General features: G+C 37.1%; 2 protein-coding genes across 18 annotated transcripts in view; one reads left to right on the top strand and one right to left on the bottom strand.

Annotated features, from left to right (window-relative positions):
• The window catches only part of ADPRM (ADP-ribose/CDP-alcohol diphosphatase, manganese dependent), a 68,315-nt gene extending 59,184 nt beyond the window's left edge, over nt 1-9,131 (bottom strand). For 9 of the 10 annotated variants that reach the window (XR_462306.2, XR_462305.2, XR_008916457.1 and 6 more), the window contains exon 1: nt 8,999-9,131. Coding sequence is in view for 2 of the 10 variants with exons in the window: in XM_001380631.3 (XP_001380668.1) it covers nt 8,999-9,073 (75 nt within the window). In the remaining 8 variants the exon portion in view is untranslated. Of the gene's footprint in view, nt 1-8,525; nt 8,622-8,998 lie in introns of those variants that run through there. The other variant, XM_056817441.1, reaches the window with a different exon arrangement.
• Nucleotides 9,132-9,171: 40 nt separating this feature from the next.
• Nucleotides 9,172-22,098, top strand: part of LOC100031384 (protein SCO1 homolog, mitochondrial) — a 68,552-nt gene continuing 55,625 nt past the window's right edge. For 5 of the 8 annotated variants that reach the window (XM_016430760.2, XM_056817443.1, XM_016430762.2 and 2 more), the window contains exons 1-4: nt 9,172-9,444; nt 11,557-11,647; nt 14,636-14,833; nt 21,067-21,159. In XM_016430760.2, the coding sequence (XP_016286246.1) occupies nt 9,172-9,444; nt 11,557-11,647; nt 14,636-14,833; nt 21,067-21,159 (655 nt within the window). The remainder of the gene's footprint in view (nt 9,445-11,556; nt 11,648-14,635; nt 14,834-21,066; nt 21,160-22,098) is intronic. The other 3 variants (XM_016430763.2, XM_056817444.1, XM_056817447.1) reach the window with 1 other exon arrangement.

Genomic DNA, 22,098 nt, shown 5'->3' with positions numbered 1-22,098 from the left:
GAGGGGGGGGGGGAGGAGAGAGAGAGAGAGAGAGAGAGAGAGAGAGAGAGAGAGAGAGAGAGAGAGAGAAGGGAATAGGGCTTAAATACCCCCTCTGTTTAGGCTGGGCCAAAAGGCCCAAGCCCTTAGATAGCTGAGGCAAAGAAAAGAGATCAGTCCCTATCAGTCTCAGGGGCCTCCACCTCCAGCTTCCTTCAGAGCAAGCTTCTCAGAGCACAACCTCTCAGAGCAAAACCTCTCCAACCACCACCTCCGTCCTCAGACCCCTCTATCTTTAAGGAAACCATCTCAGTTCCCTCCCCTCAGTTCTCACATCTACCAATCACTGTCCATGTCTTCCCTGTGCCAATGGTGGCTCTAGCTTAACCCAGGACCGCCCAGAGGTCTGCCCCTTTGCACATGTCTGTTGAAGGTCATATTCTCAGATAATTAAATTTTGATCTATGCTGCAGCCCTTCCTAAATCCTATTAGGACTGAGTAGGGTGGAGATTGTAAGTTCCAAGACCTGGTTCTGTCATTCCAAGTATCTCTATTGTATCAATTCTAAAATCAATCATGACTCAAAGAACTTCCTGTTGTATGCTTAAGCATAGGTCAAATCCCTTTCCATTGTTCAGCAAAAGGTTTCTGTCCTAAAGTAATCTTAAGTAGGGAGGAGAAAGACCCTCCCATGCCAAGGGGGGGTTCACATTCCAATAGACTATCAGTAGGAAATTTTTCAAGTATGAAATTTCCCAATGGTGAAATTTCCAACATTTATAAGTCTAAGAAATTTTAAGGTTTACAGTTAGAAGCACCTAGAATCAGATCCTGATTAAAAAAAAATTTTTTTTTAAACCCTTACCTTCCATCTTAGAATCAATATTGTGTATTTGTTCTAAGGTAGAAGAGTGGTAAGGGCTAGGCAATGGGGGGGAAGAGAAGGGGGAGTCAAGTGACTAGCCCAGGTCACACAGCTAGGAGTATCTGAGGCCAGATTTTAACCCAGGACCTCTTATCTCTGGGCCTGGCTCTCAATCCACTGAGCCACCCAGTTGCCCCCCAGATCCTGATTTTGAGCTGTGTGATCATGGTCAAGTCATTTTCAGTGTCGAACTCTAAGATTAAGACTCTTAAGGTTGTGAAGATTGGATTTGATTCTCCCCTGTTGTAACAATGAAGGTACTTAGCTCTTCCCTAACTGTGAAGATTAAACTGTAATCCCTTGTCTATTTTTTAGATTTTAATCCCCATAAGTGTAAACATGATACTTAAAAGTTAAGTATGGAGATCTACCCATTTTGGGATTTAATTAGAAAAAAAAGTATGAACATCCATTTCACACATTGAGTGGGAGGTCTATGACCCACATATGAAAGAGTGGGTGACAAATCAGAATCAATTGACTGCCTTCTGGGTAGTCCTAGTGCAGAGGGTCAGCTGTGATACAGGAAGTAAAGCAAGAAAAAAGGTCTTTAAAAGAAAGACACAAGGGCGTGAACAGAGTACTTTTAGAAGTTCCACTTGGGGTGGAGAATAATTCTTCATTCAGAAGAGTGCTGACTGGACCTGTTTTCCTGGTGACACTGTTCCTTTGAACTGACACGTGGTGAATATAAAAACTGACTCCCTTTCCCTTGGCCTTTCTGGAGGCATCAACCTATCACTGTGAGACTCCTTTCCCTTAGCTGGGACCTCTGAACTCCTGCCTGGCTCAGAGGAAGCCAGAGCAGCTATCTCTCTCTTTTTCATCTCTTTCTCTCTTCCTTAATATCTTCCCTATTTGTTGTAAAATAAACTACCATAAAATTCCATTCTGACTTTAGTAATTCATTTGGGGATTTAGTAATTAAATCCCTAGCAACTAAAGAAAATGTATTCAGTCCAACCATAAATTTAACAAGGTGCAGATAAATTGTTAACTATAATGTTGGAAGGACCCATATGGAAGGACTCTCCATAATGGGAGCTCCCAATGAATGAAATTATAGTTTTAGATCTTGAGGCTTTAATTTTATAAAATGATCATTTTGTTTCAATCTCTTATTAAGAAATATAGGAATGTATTTGTAGTCAAGAAATGATTGACTAAGAAAATAATTTCTTGACTAAGGTAAATGGGGTTGTGTGGGATAAAATTTGTGCACCATTCCCCAAAATACATTGATTAGTATTAGTAATTATAGATTGGCAACTTCCTATAGAAAAATAGTGAGATTAGGTGCCCTCCACTAGGAGATATCAATCTCTCCTTTTTGAAGAGTAGAAGAAACCCCCTCCCCAAGCAGCTTTATACACATGTTAATATACTCTTTTTCAAATGTGGCTAGGAGACTTCCCCCTCTTTTTCTATTCCTATGAGTAGAAGTTTAGGAGTGACTTAATTCCTATGAAAGAAATCTCAAAACTTACAGATTATAATCTTGACTACATGTCCCAAGAAATGTGATCCTATGGCCTGAATAATGTTTCAAAAAAAAGTGTTTCCTGAAATTGTTGCAATCTGATAAGCTAAGATATAGAGGATGGGAAAGTAGAGATACCATTGTATTGGATCCCTATAAAATCTGAGTAAACCTAGGCATCGATGCCCACTTCTGAGACCCCAGACTGTGGAGCTATTCTCTCTTCACCCCACCCCTATCCCTTGTGAGCATGCTACCTATGCCCAGGTAGTATGCCTCACCCTTGCCCTCCCCTCCCCCACTCTTTGAGGATGCTAATGGCCAGACAGTGTTCTTCACTCAATGCTACTCCCCCATGCCTTTGAATAAAACCATGTGAACTCTGCCAGCTTCAAGTCTCCTGGCTGCTCAATAGTGATTTGGGTGGGGGGGGAGGGTTATGAGCCCTCACTGAATTTCATTCCACACAGGGTTGAGTGACTTGCCCAGAGTCACACTGCTAGGAAATGTCTGAGTCCACATTTGAACCTAGGACCTCCTCTTTTTAAGCCTGGCTTTCAATCTACTGAGCACCTAGTTGCCCCTATCTTCCCTCTTAATACATACATGGCTACCTAGTTCACCTTATTTATCCAATCATGTTTCCTGTATAGTATGCATTATATTACTTCTTGGGCATGGATTATTGCTATAAACATGTTCCACACTACTTATACCCACCATATTTATCTCCATTGCCTTTTGGGTGAGGTACAATTTTGATAATACTATATTACTTAAAGATTAACTACATAGCAACAGAGAGAGAATGTTACTATTTTAAAAGTTAGCTTAAGTATCTAGAAACATTTTGGGATTGTTAAAAGTATCATGTAATCTATCTGACCAGCGTGAGATTTAAAATGGTTGAGGTCTTAAACTGTAGTGATTAAAATAGTGGAAAGATATAAATTGCGATAGATATAAGAGAGGGTGAGTAAATTTGACCGCAGAAATATGTTTCACTACAGTGTCTTGGGTATAAAATCAAATATAAGGTGGTCGCCAGGGAAATATTCCCAATTATTCAAATACCCAAGTCAATTGGGTTTTATAGAGATTTTAATTAACAATACAATGAGTAATCAAAGAAAGAGAGAGAAAGAAAGGAATAAGTATGAAGGGCCTCAAGCCAATAAGGCCTAGACCTGAGCTTTTAAAAGAGAAATCAGTCAGTTTTTTATAACTCACCATAAGATCTGTCTAAGTAAGGATTTCTAATGACACCAGGCCAGCAGCATCTCAGCTGCTTTCACCAGCTCCCTCCTCCATCTGAATGTTTCAGAATCAGTCTCCTCAGAATGAGTCTCTCCAATCTGAATGTTTCAGAATGACTTCCCAGCTCTTCCCTGAGCTCTTATTTTTAAGGGCAAAATTTCCTGTCACCTCCCCTAAGTCCTTACATCTACCAATCACTGTAGATGTTTCTGAAGGACCGCCCATTCTTAGTCCACACCTAAGAAGGTGTGGATTTTTGAGTAATTCACACCAGGAAAGCTCTGAGTAAGTTTTCCAGTTCTTTGTTCCTTGTAAATTCACAAGTTGCTTGACCTTTATAGGTACTTAGCTTAAGAAAAGTATGGGTTTAAGTACTTTACATTGTTCAGAAAAGAGTTTATAACTTTATCTTCCCCTAGGGCAGACCCAAGTAGGTAAAGTAGAATCCTCACATTTCTGCTTTAAGCAGAGTTCACTGCCCAAATGGGGAATGGTCTTAATCCAATCTTATAAAGTAGGGTCTGGGAAATTTTAAGGTTTACACCAGAAACTTGACTTAAATGGGAGAACAAAATACTGTAAGGAACAAATGGCGATGATAATGTATCTATGTTAAGGACCAGTAATATCAGAGGGGCAGGAACTCCCACATGGAAGCATTTTAAGACTACTAAAACTATTTTAAATTGATTTTTCTATAAATATCAAGAAATAACATTTCTCTAACCTTTACAGATTTGTGTTCCCTTCTTCCCCTATCCCTCTTAGAAAGGTGAGTTAAGTCAAGAACAAAAGACTTTTCTTAAGAAAATGGATTAAAGGTAGAAATTAAACAATTTGTCTGGTTTGGATCAGAGACTTCCTCATCCCTTGCAGTGACTGGGCTATGACCCACCTACACCTACATAAGAATTCAAGTATGGTCAGCGTTTAGCATAAGAAGGCAACTGGCAATTCTTGAGGAAAAGTGTCAAGAGAAATAACATATTACAAATTTTTCCTTTTTCAAGATTCCTATAAATGTCACCATTTGGAGGTAAAGAGAAATGTCAGAGGGGATGGATATTTTGGACATTTCTCTTCTGAGAAGAAAAATGGCTTAAATATTAATATTATAATATTAACAAATTATTTCTGGCAGCTCTGCACCTAAAATAAAGAACATTAGTATTTGTTTCTGTCAGAGTTATTGCGTGAACATCTTTCAGAGTCCAGCCCTTTCCTGGCACCATCAAAATGTCTCAATAATCACAGACAATATAATCAACTTTACCAAAAGTCTGGACTTTTATAACCACCCTATGATGTAAATACTATATGTACGAGAAAACAAGTTCATAAAGTTTAAGATACAAGTTCACGACTAGTGTAAGTCAGAGATGGCTCCAATGTCCCTTCCATTTCTCCATGCTGACTTTTTATAGACAATCAGGGGGTAATGTGAAGATTGGATTTGGCTCTCCCCTGACTGTAACAATGAAGGTACTTAGCTTTTCATTGATTGTGAAGATTAAATTGTAATCCCCTGTCTATTTAGATTTTAATCCCCCAAAATGTAAGCACAATACTTAAAAATTAAGTATGGAGATCTACCCATTTTGGATTTTAACCACAAAAAGGTGTTCATACATTTCATGCATTGAGTGGGAGGTCTATGTGGGCAGTTCTGGAGTAGAGCATTGGCTGTGATTGGTAGACATAAAAATTTAGGGGAAGTGAAGCACACTCATGGAGTGAAGAGACACTCTTGGAGTGGAGAGAGACACTTGGAATGAAGAGACACACTTGGAGTGCTGATTGAACTGATACATGGTGAGTGTAAAGGCTGACTTTATTTTGGGATTTAGTAATTAAATCCCTGGTGACCAATTAAATCCCTTCAGTCCAATCATAAATTTAACAGTAAGGACAAATGGAAAGTAGATGAACATAAGCAAATTTTTTGGGGAAAGGGAATTACTATAATAAGATGAAGAGAAGTGAGATGGAAAAGCTGGATCCCAATTAATCAAAGCAGGAGATACAGACAATGATTTGAGGAAGGTGATAATTTAATTCAATAAACATTTTTGGAATATATAATATACAAAGTCTTGGACAAGATAACAAAGGCTAGATGCCTAAGAAAAGAGACTTCTGAAAATGGAAAACAGGGAAAATAGAACAATAAGTAGTTTGGCTGAAGCTAGGGACTGTGTTTGGTTTCAAAATCTTCCTGATCCTCAAAAACTAAAACAGAATAAAAAAGTCTTCTAAATTGTTTGTCATGTGAATCACAGCAATACTGAAAGAATCTAAACTTACCAATTAATCTAGACAAACTTTACAATTATACTTGTATTTTTCCTGACTGTATACAATTCTTACTCTGATTCCTCACATTGTAGTTACTTCTAGCACACTAAACAGGTGGTTAATGATATAATTTATATAATGAAGGAAACCTGTTAAGGAAAACCAAGCAAAACTGCACTCCTAAGATATAGCTTCTAGAGATCTTTTTGGATCATTCAGATGGCATCAGAAATAAATACAGAGCATGTAATCTTTTTTATGGATCTATCTGAAATTTTATTCCATAGAGCAATACATCAGGAATCTTAAATGTTAATTACTTTAAGATTATTACTCTAGATCTGAAAGGGACCCATCAGCAGACATCTGACCCGATTTCCTTATTTTACAGATGAGGAAAACTGAGGCTTATGTGAAAAGTGCAAGCAAGTTTACACAGAAAATGAATGTCAGAGATGGGATCTGCACCTATCCCTCTAATTCCAAAACCCCTTCTATCTATGAAGGCAGAAAAACTATAAGGTAGATTTAATTGCTTATGAGACTAATGTGCAAATAAAGAGGTTAAATTAGTATGTAAATTTTTCATTAATATTGTCATCTTGAAATCTGAAGATCCCAATTCTGCCCCTGTCCCCTGAGAACTCACTCTGAGGGAAGTCCTAGACTCACCCATTTCAAACTGAACAATTGACCTTAAAGTACTAGATGATCCCAGCTTAGGTGGGTCCAGCAGACCTAATCAAATGTTAAGTACCTTTTTAATCTCAAGTTTCCCCCACTGTATCAGAGATCTATTCCCAAGAAGACCTGTTAGGGGGAACCATCCTTTCCTGAGGTTGCTAGCAAGCTTCAGTGTAGGTTTGATATCCTGAGTTCCCCAAAGGGAATGAAACATCCCTGGGTTCTATTGTTCTTTGGAGGATCATCTCTCCTGGTGCATTTTCCCAGGGATACTGTCCCCAGAGCCCCAGAGTTTTGACTCTGTAGTTTTTGGCATTTGGCTCTATGACAGAGGCCAATTTCCTGATTAAAGACTTAAGTTTTTCTGACTACTTTGGTAGTTCTGTGTTTTTCCAAGATGGCAATTTCCTAACTGAAGAGTATTATTATGTTTTGATTTTTGTCTTGCTTTACTTGTAAACCAAAAATTCCTTTTGGAGAATATGATAAACTAGAAGTTACAGCAGACACATTCTCTATTTTTTCAGAGTACCTGGCAATAACTGGTTCCTGGTGCAAACTGTACTTATGTACTTATTTGTTATTTCTCCAAATTAGAATTTAAGTTCTTTAAGGGTAGAGGTCTGTTTTTGGTTCTATGTCTACTCAGAGCCTCGCATAAATTGGTTGAGAATGTTTGCTGAAATACCACTACTAGTTCTGTATCCCAAAGAGATTTAGGAAAAAAAAAAAGGGGGGGGGAACCTATTTGTAAAAAACATTTGTAACAGCTCTTTTTGTTGTGGCAAAGAACTAAAAACTGAGGGTATGTCACAAGCTGTAGTATGTGATTATAGGCTGATGATCTCAGATCCTGAAAGTACCCAATGATCAAATCTTAAGTACCAGTCTCGAGTACCCTTTTGTCATAGCAATCTCTTCCATTATATCTGAGGCTTCTTCCAGATAGTCAAGCCCAATGGCTAGACATCAACACCACCCAGATAATGGAGTCCTGACCCCCTCCTCCCTTTGTATAATATTCCTGCCCTTTATTTTTGGATTAAAACCTTTGTCTCCAACTCCAGATCATTTCTTTAAAATGTTAAAATGCTTGAAAGTAAAGCTATTCCTCAATTTCCTGAAGCCGTTAATTAACTTAAATATTTTCATTTTTGTAAAGCCATTGTAAAACTATTCAATATTCTGTCTCCAACCCTAGTAAAAATGTTATACAGTTATTCACTTCTTAGTTCACTTATTGTGACTTCACTGTATGGTGGGTTTTAAGAAAAAAAAATCTAATTCAGTATTGCAGTTACACAAATCACAGCACACTATTAGTTGATGGAATGGTATTGGATCAGTGACTTTAGGTTAATAAGAGTGTGGAATAGGTTCATAAGAGAGTGGGAAGGGTTTTTAAAGCCTTAAAAATCTATGTAAATAATAAAATAAATATGACACAGCTACTGTATGACTTTTTACCTATTGGTGGTCTGGGGGGAGGGGCTTGATTGCATCAGGATTCTCCTACAAATAAGGGATTTTTCTGTGAATTTGAGTTGTCATAGGTCAAGAGAGTGCTCCCCATTTCTCTCAATAAATTATATTTTAAATGACTGACTTCCCCATTATATTTTTAAATAGTGGTTAAAGAGTGTAACTTGAAATTTTCAAGGTACCCTCAATTTCCACTCCACACACTATCTTAAGGTACAACATTACTATTACAGCAAAAACTTGTGTTAACATAGTTTGCAAAGAACTGTAACAGGACAATTCTACCAAGTGTCTAGTACAGAACTCTGCACATAGCGATTGTTGAATAAAAGAATCATCTCTATTCCCTTATTTTTACAGGGCCAAATGGCAGAGAAGAGCAGAATTATCACAGCCGAAGAGAAACTTAAAAATCATCTTACCCCTTAATTTTATAGGTAAGGGTACGATATGGGCTTGAGACACTTTAAGTTAACTTTTCTGATTCCAAATCCAGTGTTCTTTCTATTACATTAATCTACAACTGAACGGCCGAGTGGACAAAGTACACAAAGTCTACACAAGACTGAGGTCACGAGGATCCCTCGGTGCTGCCCTCGAAAAGGGCCTGGCCTCCAAAGAGTATCTTAAATGTGTGCCAAAGAGCATCTCAAACGTGTGCTAAATGGGAGTCTGTCCCTCCTGACAGACACATCCCTCGACCATTCTTGCACCATCCGGCGGCATAGTAGTTCCCATGGCGCTACCCCAGCTTCTTCTTTCTCCTTCTTTTCGCCATCTTTCCACTTATCCCCTTCAACGATTCGACTAACTCACAGGGAGACTTGGTAAGGGAAAGCTGAAGCCGCAGACATAAACGAGAGAACCACCAAGCTTGCCTATACCCGCAACTTACCCGCTTCACATCGACAACTCGCTCATCCGCCCAAAAAACAACCCGGAAGACGAGCTGTATTTCCGGCGGAACCATCGAGTTCTTACCGAGGAGGAGAGTACTTCAATACCTTTTCTTTCAGCCGGAACTTAAAGTACTGGGAGACTCTTGCCCGGAGTGTTCTTCCGAAGTCCATGGCGAGCTCCTTACTGGCCTTTCGGTCCTGCTGGGATCGTATGGCTCCTGGCCGACTCCCGGAGGGGCAACTATTTTGGGACCTGTGGCGCCGGGGTCCGGCCCTAGGGAGCAAGAGACATTTTCTGAGGCCGGTTGCTGCAGGAGGAAGGGGGCCCCAGGGCCCGCGGCGCGCGGATGTCCCATGTGGACTTTGTAGGAGCCAGCCCTTCTCCACGTCTGGGCAGCCGCGGGGAGCAACCAAGGGCCCCAGTGGCCCGCGCGCAGCGGGGGTAAGTAAGCCTAGGTCTGGGGCCCAGGTCAGGTGTAATGAGGGCTCTGCTAGTTTCTCCATTTCTTCCTCTCTATTTCTCCAAGTCCAACCAGAACCCTCACAGTTGCGTGAAAGGGATGGCAGAATGCATCTACTTTTAGCTCTACATAAATCATGAATCCCTTACTATCCCATATCAGAGAAGGAACCATTCAGTTTTTCCATTGATTTTATTGTCCTTACTAATAATCACCTCCATGGTCAAAAAGTCCTTGGTTTGAGGTCCAAGACCTTCATAACTTGTCCCTCCCCCAGTCTTCCTTCAGCTCCCTCCTTCAAGGCCCATTGACACTCCCACCTTCAGATTGGACATTTTCACTGGCTGTCAGACCCCCATGCCTTGAATTCTCTAGCTCCTCATCTTCACCCCCTGGCTGTCCTAGTTTCCTTAAAGCCTGTACTAGAATCCCACCTTCAGCAAACCTTTCCTGATTTGTTATATTAAAATATCTTCCTCTCTTCTACCTCTCCCCCATTAAAGGAGGCATCATTTGACAAAAAAGTATTATGCATATGTGAAACTGTGTCTTGCTTATTTCTGTTCTGACATGTCATTCTTCAGACAATATTTCTGTTGCTGTGTATGATGTTCTTTTGGTTCTGCCTGTTTCACTTCATAACTTCATGCAGTTCTTTTCATGCTTTAAAAAAATTAACCTATTCCTTATTTGTTACAATGAAAGTAGTTAAGTGTGCAATCTCTCGGTTAATCATTTATAATTAGTCTTTTATCTAGTTTGACTGTACATAGTTGTCTCCTGTTTGAGCTCCTCGAGATCAGAGATTGTCTTTTACCCTTCTTTTTGCCCAGTTTTAAGGACTGTAGAGCACATAGTAGGCACTTAATAAATGCTTATTAACTAATAATGAATGTTTATATATTATAGTTTATTAACTAGTGTATATAGTACCTCACAGTTTACAAAGTTTCTTCATTATAACTTTATAGAGTAACATGTATCAGTACTTTAGATTTTTTTGCCCCTGGTTAGGTACTGTGATTTCAGTGGTGTAGAAAATTCTTTTATCTGTGAGCAACTGTTCTGGGTGATTAAATGACTTGCTTAGTGGCACACACCCAGCTCTTCCTAACTCCAAAGTTAACTTTTTATTCATTATGCTGGCTACTTCTAGTCTCAAATGAATAATAGATATTTGTTTTGTTTTGCTTTTTAAACCACACACTACTCCTTCATATAGTTCCACGTAGTCATAAGGTATATTACACGTTAGCTTTGAGGTAGGTATTATAAGTATTGTCACCATTTTATAGATTAGAATAAGAAACTTTCGTGTAAGGTGAAGAACTGGTTAGCTGTGTAGCCTTGGGTAGGCCATTTAGATTCTCTGAGTCTCCCTTTACCATACCTTAAAAATGAGAGACTTGGACTAGATGATTTTACAATTCTAACATCCTCTGAACTGTATGTCGAAATCATACCCAAAATAATTAGATGATAATACCTTTGCACAAACTTGATTCAAACCTAGGTCTTCTGACTTTCCATTTCTCTTTCCATATATAGCCAAAACAGTATTTCATGTGCCTAGGAAGAAATCATAGTCTTTATCTAGGAAGAGGGTTAGGACCTCAAGACACAATTTTTCCTACAATTTATACTACTTCTAATCATAAGGACTTTAAGTAATTTAAAATCACAAATAATATTAGATGCACACAGATAAGAACTGTTCCTTGAATGTGAAATCATTTGTATGATCACAAATAATAGAACTGACAATCACTGGAAATGAGGAGAGGTGGTAGCACTAAGCAGTAGAGCTGCCTTATTTTATTCCTTCAGGAACTATGATTAAGTCCTTCAATTTATTTTCCTTTGTATCAGGGTAGGTATAATATATCATTCCTTATGAGTATTCCAAAGAGTAAATGGAATAAATGGAAACTTCTCTTGAGTTTATATACATTGTATTAGATAGTTTAGTTGGCTTAAGTATTGTTGGATCATTATAGACTTTATTCCATTTATATTCACTTATAGTAAAATCTGTAGGATTATATAATTGTATCATGTTATTATTTTTACTGTTGAAATTTCTGTCCTAGTAGCCTGTTTCCTGGAAGTCCCTGGCATTCACATTTGCTATTGGTGGAGCTTTATTGTCTGGAATGAAGTATTTCAAGAAAGAAAAGGCAGAAAGTACGTACACGTACATATCCTTTGATGACCTTTGAACTGGGGATTTTGTATTTATGTACTAACAGAATGTGTTTAGAGATTTATATTTAAGTGCTTTAGATTTTCTTTAGTACCTTGTAGCATTTTAAGATGTTGCCTAATCTGTTTATAGGCTCATTTCAGGTTATCACTTTGTTAATTTTTTAATCTGGAAATGAGAATATTTAAGTCATTGATTATTTACACTCTTGGCAGTCTTTATCAGACTTCTTTTCCCTTCATGCCATATGTACCAATCTCTGCCCTCTCCTTCTCAGAAGAGGACTTTGCCTGATGCTTGACCACAAAAATTGAAGCCATTCATTGTGAACTCTTTCCCCCCAGTTTCTCACCTTGAAATCATCCTTCATTTCTTCCTCTTTTGCTTCAACCTTTGAGGAAAAAGTGATTTTTCTTGCCAAGGTCAACCCTTTTATTTGTGCTTTTGATCCCCTCTCTACTTTTTCCTCTGGAAATGGATTCCTTCTGCCTTCCTCTGTTTCTTTATAATATAGTTTTATCTTTTCGCTTCTTTTCTGTTCATTAAAAAAATTTGTCGCATTCCTAACAAACCTTCCCAGTATTTCCTGTATTTCTCAAACTTTACCTTGCCAAACTTCTAGACAAGCTATCTATACTCATTGCTAGTACTTTCACCTCTCACGGAATTCATTCCTCTAGCTTTTTACTCCAGTCTTCACCTGAAACTTTAAGGTTACCAACAATATCTCAATTGCTAAATTCAATGTCCTTTTTTCAATCCTTGCTTTGTCCTGATTCTCCTATCTATATGACTCTTCCATCTTAGTCTGTCCTAGGTATACTTTGGGTCTCTGTTTGGAATAACCTCTTCTCCATCATGGTGATATTTTTGGTTCTCATGTTGATGCTGATGACTCTAAAAATCTTTATACCCTTCTCAGTTTTTCCACTTGGATTCCCATAGGCATGTCAAATTCAGCATATCCATAATTGGAACTAATTTTCCTTCTCCCCAAACTGATCCTTGTTCCTGACTTCTATATTTCTGCCAAGGATATCACTATTCTCTTAGTCTTTGAGACTATTGTACTGGAATTGTATTGGAATACTGTAGTAGCTTCCTCATTGTTTCTGTGTGTTTTTAGTCCTTTCCTTTTTGAATCTATCTTCAGTATAGCTACCAATTTTATATATCTACTAGGCAAATCTTGGGCTTGCTCAGGAATTTTTGGTTTGGTTCTTTCTTTCCAGTAAAATAATAAACTTCTCTGTTTGACATTTAAAATGCATCACAATCCAGCTCCTATCTGTCTTTCTAGAGTGATTTCACGTTCCTCCCCTCATATTCACAGGTCAGCTAAACTAACCTATTTGCTTTTCCCCATGTTATTCTATAAACCATACCCATGCCTTTAAACTAGCAGACTATCTCTTTTTCCTGGAATGTTCTCCTTCTCCACTTTTGCCTCTTGGAATCCCTGACTCTGTTTCAAGTCTGAGCTCAAGTATTATTTCCTTTATATGAAGCCTTTCCTTATTAGCACATCCCCTCAAATTATTTTCTTTTCTTTGTATATTGTAGCAGTCCAGGCCACAAATTAATATATTCTTGGGTGAACACTCAGAAGGGAGGTTGAAATCTGAGGGAGAAGTTGATGAGGGAAAAGGAGAGGGGAAACAACAAAGGAAGACTCAGAGCTTAAGGATTCAACAACCTGGGCTTCAGCTTGTTTGTTCCCCTGATGGTAATAAGATAGAGGAACACAATACAGAAAGACTCAAGAGACCAGAGAATTGAAGAAAAAGAGTAGTCCTTATAGTGAGTAGGCTCTGGGTGGAATTGAGCTTTGATGGTGAAGAGCTTCAGTGGTCAAGAGCCATGGTGGAGAAGAGCTTCCTTATGCTTGGACATACTCATTTTTATTGGGGTTACAAAAAGGAAGGGGGGGAAGGGACAAATTTAGTCTGACAAGTTAGGCAATCTTCAGGGAGATGCAAACTGCTAGATCCTATAACAATAGATGTAGCTAATGCCCCAAATCTAGAGTACTTATGGCCTAAGGCATCTAAGCTTGTTTGATACAGATGTTAATTGATTGCTCCAGGAGTCTGAGATATTGGGTCAATCTTCCAGAGAGTAGCCTCAGGGATGGGTTGGGAATTTGACAAAGTTAAGTACTGAACCTAAGGCATAGAGTAGGGTTCCCTAAACTACAGCCCAAGGGCCATATGCGACCTCCTGAGGCCGTTTATCTGGCCCCCAAGGCACTTCTGGAAGGGACATCTCTTTCATTGGTGGTCATTGGTGGTCAATGAGAGGAGTACTATATGTGGTGGCAACTCAAAGCGCAGCATTGCTTACAGTACTGCTTCCAGTGACATAATCCTTTGGGTGGTACCTTGTTCTGAGAGTAATTGAATGAGAACAAGGCGCTGCTTAAAGGGTTATGTGACTGCACTATGGAAGAAGTCAGCATGGTGAGTGATGATCTGGGGGAGGGGATTCTACACTGTGTATACTACTGCCCAGTATAGTGGTGGCAGTGATGACCTGTGCAAGGTGTGACAGAATCCCTATGCATTTGTTCATAGTTCTTTTTATAGTCTGGCCCTCCAATGGTCAGAGGGATAGTGAACTGGCCCCCTATGTAAAAAGTTTGGGGACCCCTGGCATAGAACTTAACTTGGTAAAAATGATCACATTTGGTACTTTATATATGTTTCCCCTCAGTAGATTTTTGTCTTTGAGTTCCCAGTGTCATAAACACTTGTTGAATTAAATGCAGTTTTCCAATTTTTAAATCAGTTAAGTTATATAGAGCCTAATTCTTAAATAATTTAGCATTTTTTTATTCTGTACCTTGTTTCATGAGTATTTACAGGCATAAACCATGTCTATCTTATTTGTTTCCCTGACTAATTCCTTAGTTAACAAAGTGCTGAGCTAGTAAGTATCCTAATACTTACTTTTTTGATATTTTGTCTTAGAGTTAGAGAAGGAGCGGAAGCGAACCATAGGAAAGCCTTTACTTGGAGGACCTTTCTCACTCATGGATCACAACGGAGAGCCCAGGACTGATAAAGACTACCTGGGACAGTGGATACTAATTTACTTTGGTTTTACGCATTGTCCTGATATCTGTCCAGAGGAAGTGGAAAAAATGATAGCTGTAGTGGATGAAATTGGTAAGAGATCACTCTATATAAATAAAATACCTATAGTTTTCTAGTCTATATTTTCCATATTACATTTCTTACTATTGCTTTTGTCATATTGGGAATTTAAATTAGTCTTATGGGAATGTTGTCAGCATCAAATTAGTCTGTTGCCTAAGTGAATCTACTAAAGACATTCATTTTCAACCTTGTGAAAGATGATTTAGGGAGTTATTAGAGATTATTTGTTCTATAATTTTGATTTATGGTTAGCAAAAACCTATTTTCCAAACTTTATGTATGGTAATAATCTATGATGCTGCCTAGTCTTTTTTTTTTTTCATTATCTTGTTCACATAGGTTAGAATGGTTTTACCTTCTCTGGGTACCATGCAATTTAATTTAATTCTTCTAGTTTGAAATTCAAATTTGATCTTTGTTCCAATAAGTCAACGAGTTCACTATTCTTAGACAGCTAATTCAGAAATAGTTTCCACATCAGTAACCAGACCTTTTCTATTTTTTGAAAATAGTAACAATTTCATTTTTTGAGGTTACATTTCACCATACCTAGTGCCTATAATCTCTCAAAGATATTCATAAAGTAAAAGGATGAAACTTCATACTTTTTACAAGCCTTTGACCCCCTTCTTTCTTACTTCAGTGGCATATTTTCCAACTTTCTGTCACCATGCTCACTTATGCTAATTTTTGCAAAGAGGTCACCAAATGTTAATTTTATTTGGAAGGTCTTAATTTTTTAAAACTTTTCCCCCCAATTACATGTAGAAATAATTTTTACTAGTATTTTCTGACATAAAATTCAGATTCTCTACACACAATAAATAGTTATTATATAGGTTATTCTAATATAGGTTATTCTAATGTTTTCATGCAATACACATTTCCATATTGTACATGCTGTGACAGAAAAAAAAAAATATATATATGTGTGTGTGTGTGTGTATATATATATATATATATTTTTTATATATATATATATATATATATATATATATATATATATATATATCATACACACAAAAAATTCGTGGAGGAAATAAAATGAAAGATGGTATGTTTGACCTACAATCAATCTATAATAGTTCCTTCTCTGGCTGTGGATACCATTTTCCATCATAATTCCCTTGTGAATATTTTGATCATCATATAATATTTCTGTTACAATGTACAATGTTCTGGTTCTGCCTAGTTTGCTTTGCATCAGTTCAGATAAGTCTTTCCAGGTTTTTCTGAACTCATCCTATTCATCATTTCTTATGGCACAATGTATTCCACTACAATCATATACCACAACTTGTTCAGCCATTCCCCAATTGAATCAATTCACAGTTCTACCAGTAGTGTATGAGATTCTCAGTTTTCCCACACCCTCTTCACCATTTATCATTTTCCTTTTTTGGTCATATCAACCAGTCTGGTAAGTGTGAAGTAGAATATCAGAGTTGCTTTAATTTGCACTTTCTTATCAGTAGTGATTTAGAGCAGCTTTCCATATGACTATAGGTAGTTTTAATTTCCTACTCTTGAGAACTGCCTGTTCATATCCTTTGATTATTTATCATTGGTTTTGTTTGTACTAAAATTCATTGTAAAATTTATCGATCTTTCTCCATCATCCACAGTTCTTAGAAGTAGTTTTACAGATACTTATCATGAACAAAAATACAAAATTACAAAAATAAATAAAATTTCCATGTCACAGTGTTTCAGTGTTGTGTTTGGAACCAACTCCCCCTTTTTTTTATCTCTCCAAAGAGAAACTATAGATTGTTGTTCCATTCAGCTGCAATTTTTTTCTATTCCAGTTTCTTTTATAGCAGATTGTCAAGATTTTGTGATTTTTCTTCCCCCATTTAATATGTCCACTTTTCTTGTTCTTATCTTATACTTAATCTTATCTTATACTTAAGGCTACACATTGCTAAGTTCGTCTTTATAGACAATCTATGTGGAATACATGGAACTTAGAGCTATTTTGTATTTTTTTTTACTTATTAGTTATTTTGGCCAAATAATTGATTACTAAATGGTTAGCCTTCCTATTTCAATCTTGTGATTTGGCTGTGGTCTCATAGAAGTGGTTACTCTTTCCATAGGTACTCTCTCCCATACTACCAACATATTGGTATTATTTAGTTTTCTTGACATTGCATAAATATCAGAGTTCATGGCTTAAAAATTAATCTTGCCATATCACTGATTTACCTTTTCTAAAAGATAATGTCATCAAATGACATTGTAATAGTTAAAAAAGATTGGTAACCAGTTGTAATAATTAAAAATTAAACTATGAGGCTATTAGTAACTTTAACAATTTAGTTTAATTAAAACAGAGATAGTAAAAGAGAGGGAAGTGTAGGAAGGAAGTAGAGAATTGCCTTGCTAAACACCCTAATTACCAAGTGATGGATTCCAGCTTACCATTGACAAAGGCTCCCGCAGATCCCAATCTCCAGCCAGAAGTTTGCAGGAGTGTGAGTCTTCAGTAAGAGTCCTCAGAGTAGTGTTCCTCTTCAGCCCAAATCACCAACACAGGAATCCAAATCCAAGTATGAGAGTGTCTCTAGCCAGAGTGTCACCAATTCAAGGGAGTCACCAAAGCCAAAGAGGCCTGGGTCCCATTTATACACGTTTTTCTCCACCCATCCCATTCTCTCCCATCCCATGTCACACCTCAAGAACCAATCATAGTTCCTTAATTTGTCTGGCACTGCTCAGGGGACAGTTCCTGTGGGATCAACTTTCTGTTCCTGAGGATGTGAACTTCCTTACCAATTAAGTTAAAAAAAACAAAGGGAGGATAATTCTGTTTTCACAATATCCTTTACTCTAATTTCCTCTCCAGTTTTTCATTAATGATGTGTTGCGCTCTTATTCTGGGAGCCAACAAATCCCCACTGGTTGACAAAGTCACAGTTTGGGAGATGGGAGCTGCAAGGCTGCCCCCTGAAAATGAGGCCCCCACTGATCCCCCTGTGACTTCTCTCTCTCTCCAACTTCCCTTAATAATGGACTTCTTATGATTATTGTTCCCTCCCCAATACAGGAGAAATAATATGAGAGCAAAGACCGAGTTAACACACATATATTGTGAATCTTAAAATTTCTCAGACTCTACCTTGGAACATTTAGTTAAGGCTATTCCCCATTTTCAATAATGAAGGTACTTGGTCAGGAATGTATTGGGAACTCTAATATTACTCCACCCATACTTAGGCATACTTTAGGGGAAGATAAAGTTGTAAACTCCTGATGGAACAATGAGAAAAAGTCCCCAACCCATACTTATAGTGAAGCAAAAGCCCTTAAGCCAGGTCTATTTTTAGATCTAATACAAAAGGGTGCTACATACCTATGAAGGACAAATTAATCACTAAAAGATCAAGCAACTAACAAAGGGCAAGCTTAGCAAAGATGTGTGAAGTACTCAGAAGATATAATCTACCCAGAGAAGGTGAGAACTAAAGAGTGGTGAAAACTATGAATGGGCAGTCCTAGGAAAAGCGTCTACTATGATTGGTAGACGTGAAAATTTAGGGGAGGTGACACAAGAGCTTTGGAAGCTGAATTGGAGGTCAGGAGTCAGAGCTCTCTCTGAACTCAGTTCAGGAGTTGAGGATTTCAGTGAAGAATTGGAGTTTTGCTTGGGACAAAATCTTGTGGTGAGTGATTAAAGACTGGCTTATTTTCTCTCTTAAAGAGAAAGGCCTAGGCCATTTGGCTTAGGCCCTACCCTTTTCCTACTATTTCCTCTTACTCTGTATCTCTCTTCCCTTAATTCCTTCATTTGTATTAATTAAAATCTCCATAAAACCCAGCTGACTTGGGTATTTCATATTTGGGAATTTTTCCCATGGCGACCACTTATTTTTTTTATTTAACTCAAGACACTAAAAATTATCTTTACAGTTTTGGCAGTTCAAAGTCTTGAAAACCACATTTTCGCGGAGTCAGTATCCCATTTTAATCCCCCTAGATTATTAACCTAAAAAAATTGCATTCACAAAATTAAGTCATAAAGATCACTACCCATTACCCCTCCTTTCTCTTTCAAGCACAGATAATCAACACTGGCCAAATGCTTGAGCTCCGTAATAAATCTTCCCTTACAGTTACCATACTCCAATTAATTTGCTGCTCGACAGAAACCAGGTAACATTGCTAGGCGCTTTAAAGTAACACAAGAAAAACAGAACTTGTAAATTGAGGAAAACCCCCAAATCTGGTCAGCTTTATGTTACCTTTTCAACCTTGTACATAGATACAAAATGTTTTTTTATTCATCTCCAAAGTAATTGTGATTGATTATGAAAGTTGATCAAAAACACAATGATCTTCCCAGAAGGCCAGGGGGTACTAACCTCCAAACTACCCTATCCACATCATCTCCATCACAAAGCTTCTGTTATGGAATCCTTTTATTGTAGTAACATCACAAGATTGCTGATTCAGTGATTTGTTAATGTGTGGCATATCTAATTAAATGTAGAAGACCATGTATGTAGAAAATTGACTGTGTACCAAAGAAGTATGTAATCACAAACCTATATAATAAACCAACCTCTGTGCAGTGGCAGAATGCTATGTGACCCCTACGCATGTGGGACTGAGCACATAGCGCTTCTCCTCTCCATTACTTGACTGGATCATCACACTTAGAGCAAGCCCTCGCCCTCTGAGAGACTGCTGGACAGATCTCAAAACTCTTACTCACACCAGCCTTTCCTTTCTATATTGCTTTTAGTTAACCCTCAACATCTAAGCCTTCAGTGACTATATGGGACTCACAGCCATGCAGTTCAGTGGAATAATATTACTCTCTAAAGCCTTTTTAAATACTTTTAAAACACAAAAAAAAAGCTTAGCAAGATATTAAATACTTACCTTGAATCTGGGCTGTTTATAGTAAATATTGGCTATAGAAAGGTACCCACACTCATTTTACCCTTTTTAGAGATGGTTCTTTAGACTAAGGTGGTTTCTTCAAATGAATGTTCTTAGGGAAACTGAAATCAAATTAAAATTTAAAATTTGAAGTTTTTCTTCTTGAAGACCTAAATAAAAATCCTTGATATATACATAGTATTTGTATATAAAAGTATAAATTACCGAAAACCATTTTTTAAGTAAGGTAGGCTCACTCTGATAGATGAATAGAATAATTTCTATAGTAATATTCTATCACTTTCAATAACATGACAATATGTGAACCAGTTATTTTCAGACATTAAAACCTTCCCTTTGAAAATACATTTTCAAAAAATTTTAAGTACTTTATGATACAGAAAAGATGTATATTCAGTCTACATTTAATAGGGAATAAGACCTAAAGAAACGTGGATACAAGGTTATCTTTAGACTAAGTAATGGCACTTTTGGTGATCTGTTTTGATTTGGAGGCATTTTCTTCAAAAAAGTAATTTAAAAGGATGAATGAAACAGTAGCCTCCAGAAGGAAGCAGAATAAGATTCTTTTATGAAGCAAATATGACTGGACAGCTCTAATAATGAATTATTATAGGAAGAAGTTGTAATTAATATTAGCACAGAAAGTCATAAAAGGGTGAACAGGATAAGATCTACTTTTTTTTTTCTGTTCTTTACCTCGATTCCTTCTTCATTCTATTTTCTGGTCTTTTTCTCTAGATGGCTATAATGAATAACAGAACTTGGATTCTTGCCTATGGAGTAACTGTCCAGTTCTTTTATGTGTACATGTATATAAACAAATCATATGTAATCACCACTATTTTCAGACACTTAAGCAGAACTTTAGGGAAATGCCATTTTTAAAATTTGAACATTATATTAATTGCTACTTGCCATAAATTTAATATGTCTCAGAGGTTTTATCAAAGGAAAACTGTTCAATAAATGACCTTCAGTATAATACATGTTTAATAAAGGTTTTATGAAGCAACATGGTATAATATAAAAAAATACTAGAATAAGACTCAGGATATCCAGTTGTTATGCTACTTCTAATGCCCTAAATCTTACATTCTGGGATACAATCAGACATGGTGTTAGCATTTTTATAATACACTGGCATAGAATTACTTCTTGCTATGATGTTAAGTACTTTCCTTTAAAGGAGTTGACAAGATAAAGAGCCAACCTATAATGGTAATTTCTCTTAAGACCTCAGTCTGTTATTTAAACTACTGAGTTAATCTACCCATTAAAATTATCCTGATGGTAAATAATAATGATTTCTACTACTAAAAACTTTTTTTCAGATAGTATTCCAACTCTTCCAAATTTAATACCACTTTTCATCACTATTGACCCAGAGAGAGACAATAGAGAAGCTGTTGAAAGATATGTGAAAGGTAAGTTATGATAAGAGTTAGTTCTCTCTAGAGACAAACTCCAGGGAAGAAGGGAGAAAAGAGAGAAAAGGCCAGTGTGGATGAGAAGTTGACAGGATTGGGGGGCTGTGAATGGGATCATGGATTCCAGTTTATTAAGCCTACAGGTCCAATATTTATAAGAAATTAAGCACTAATAACTAAAGAATATATGATATAAAATGCCAATGATATAAATGCCAAAATGATATAAAAGCCAATCAGTAATCATAGACATAATGTCAGAATTAGCCAACGAAGTGGGGAGAGGGGAGAGAGTGCAGATGTAATATAAATATAAATACAATACATGTGTCTATGAAGATACAGCTTCAAGAGTTTTTTTTTTTTTGGTGGTGGGGGGGTTGTTTGTTTTTATTTTGTTTACATTAATGGTTACAACAGTGATATTTTACATTTGTATTTTTTGTAATTTTTTTCAAAGTGTTTTCATATGTATTATTTCATTTGAGACCATAACTCTAGAGGAAAATCCAACAAAGGAGGTAGAGAGTGGTCTGATAGGTTGAAGGAGAACCAGGAGAAAGTGGTATCCCAGAGTCCTAGTTCTCTAGGAACTACAAGCATAACAAGGAGGAGAGCTTGATCAGTAGTTGCCAAAGACTTCAGAGAGGTCATAGAGAATGAGGATTAAGAAAAGGCTGTTTAATGGATTTGACAACTAAGATCATTTGCCAATGATAAGGTCAGAAACCAAGTTGTAAAGGGTTAAGAAAAAAAGAGAGAAATTGAAGGCATCTATTATAGATGACCTTTTGAAAAGTTTAGCTACAAATGACAGAAAGGATATAAGATGATAATAAGGATGCAAGGATCAAGTGAGAGATTTTGTGGGCATGTTTGTAGTCAATAAGAAATAAGCCAGTAGAAAGGAAGAGATTGAAAATAAGTGAAAGGGTA

The sequence above is a fragment of the Monodelphis domestica genome, chromosome 2 (genome assembly GCF_027887165.1).
Source record: "Monodelphis domestica isolate mMonDom1 chromosome 2, mMonDom1.pri, whole genome shotgun sequence".
Taxonomy (NCBI): Eukaryota; Metazoa; Chordata; class Mammalia; order Didelphimorphia; family Didelphidae; genus Monodelphis; species Monodelphis domestica.
Note: the sequence above shows the minus strand (reverse complement) of the source record. Positions and strands in the feature narration are given on the sequence as shown.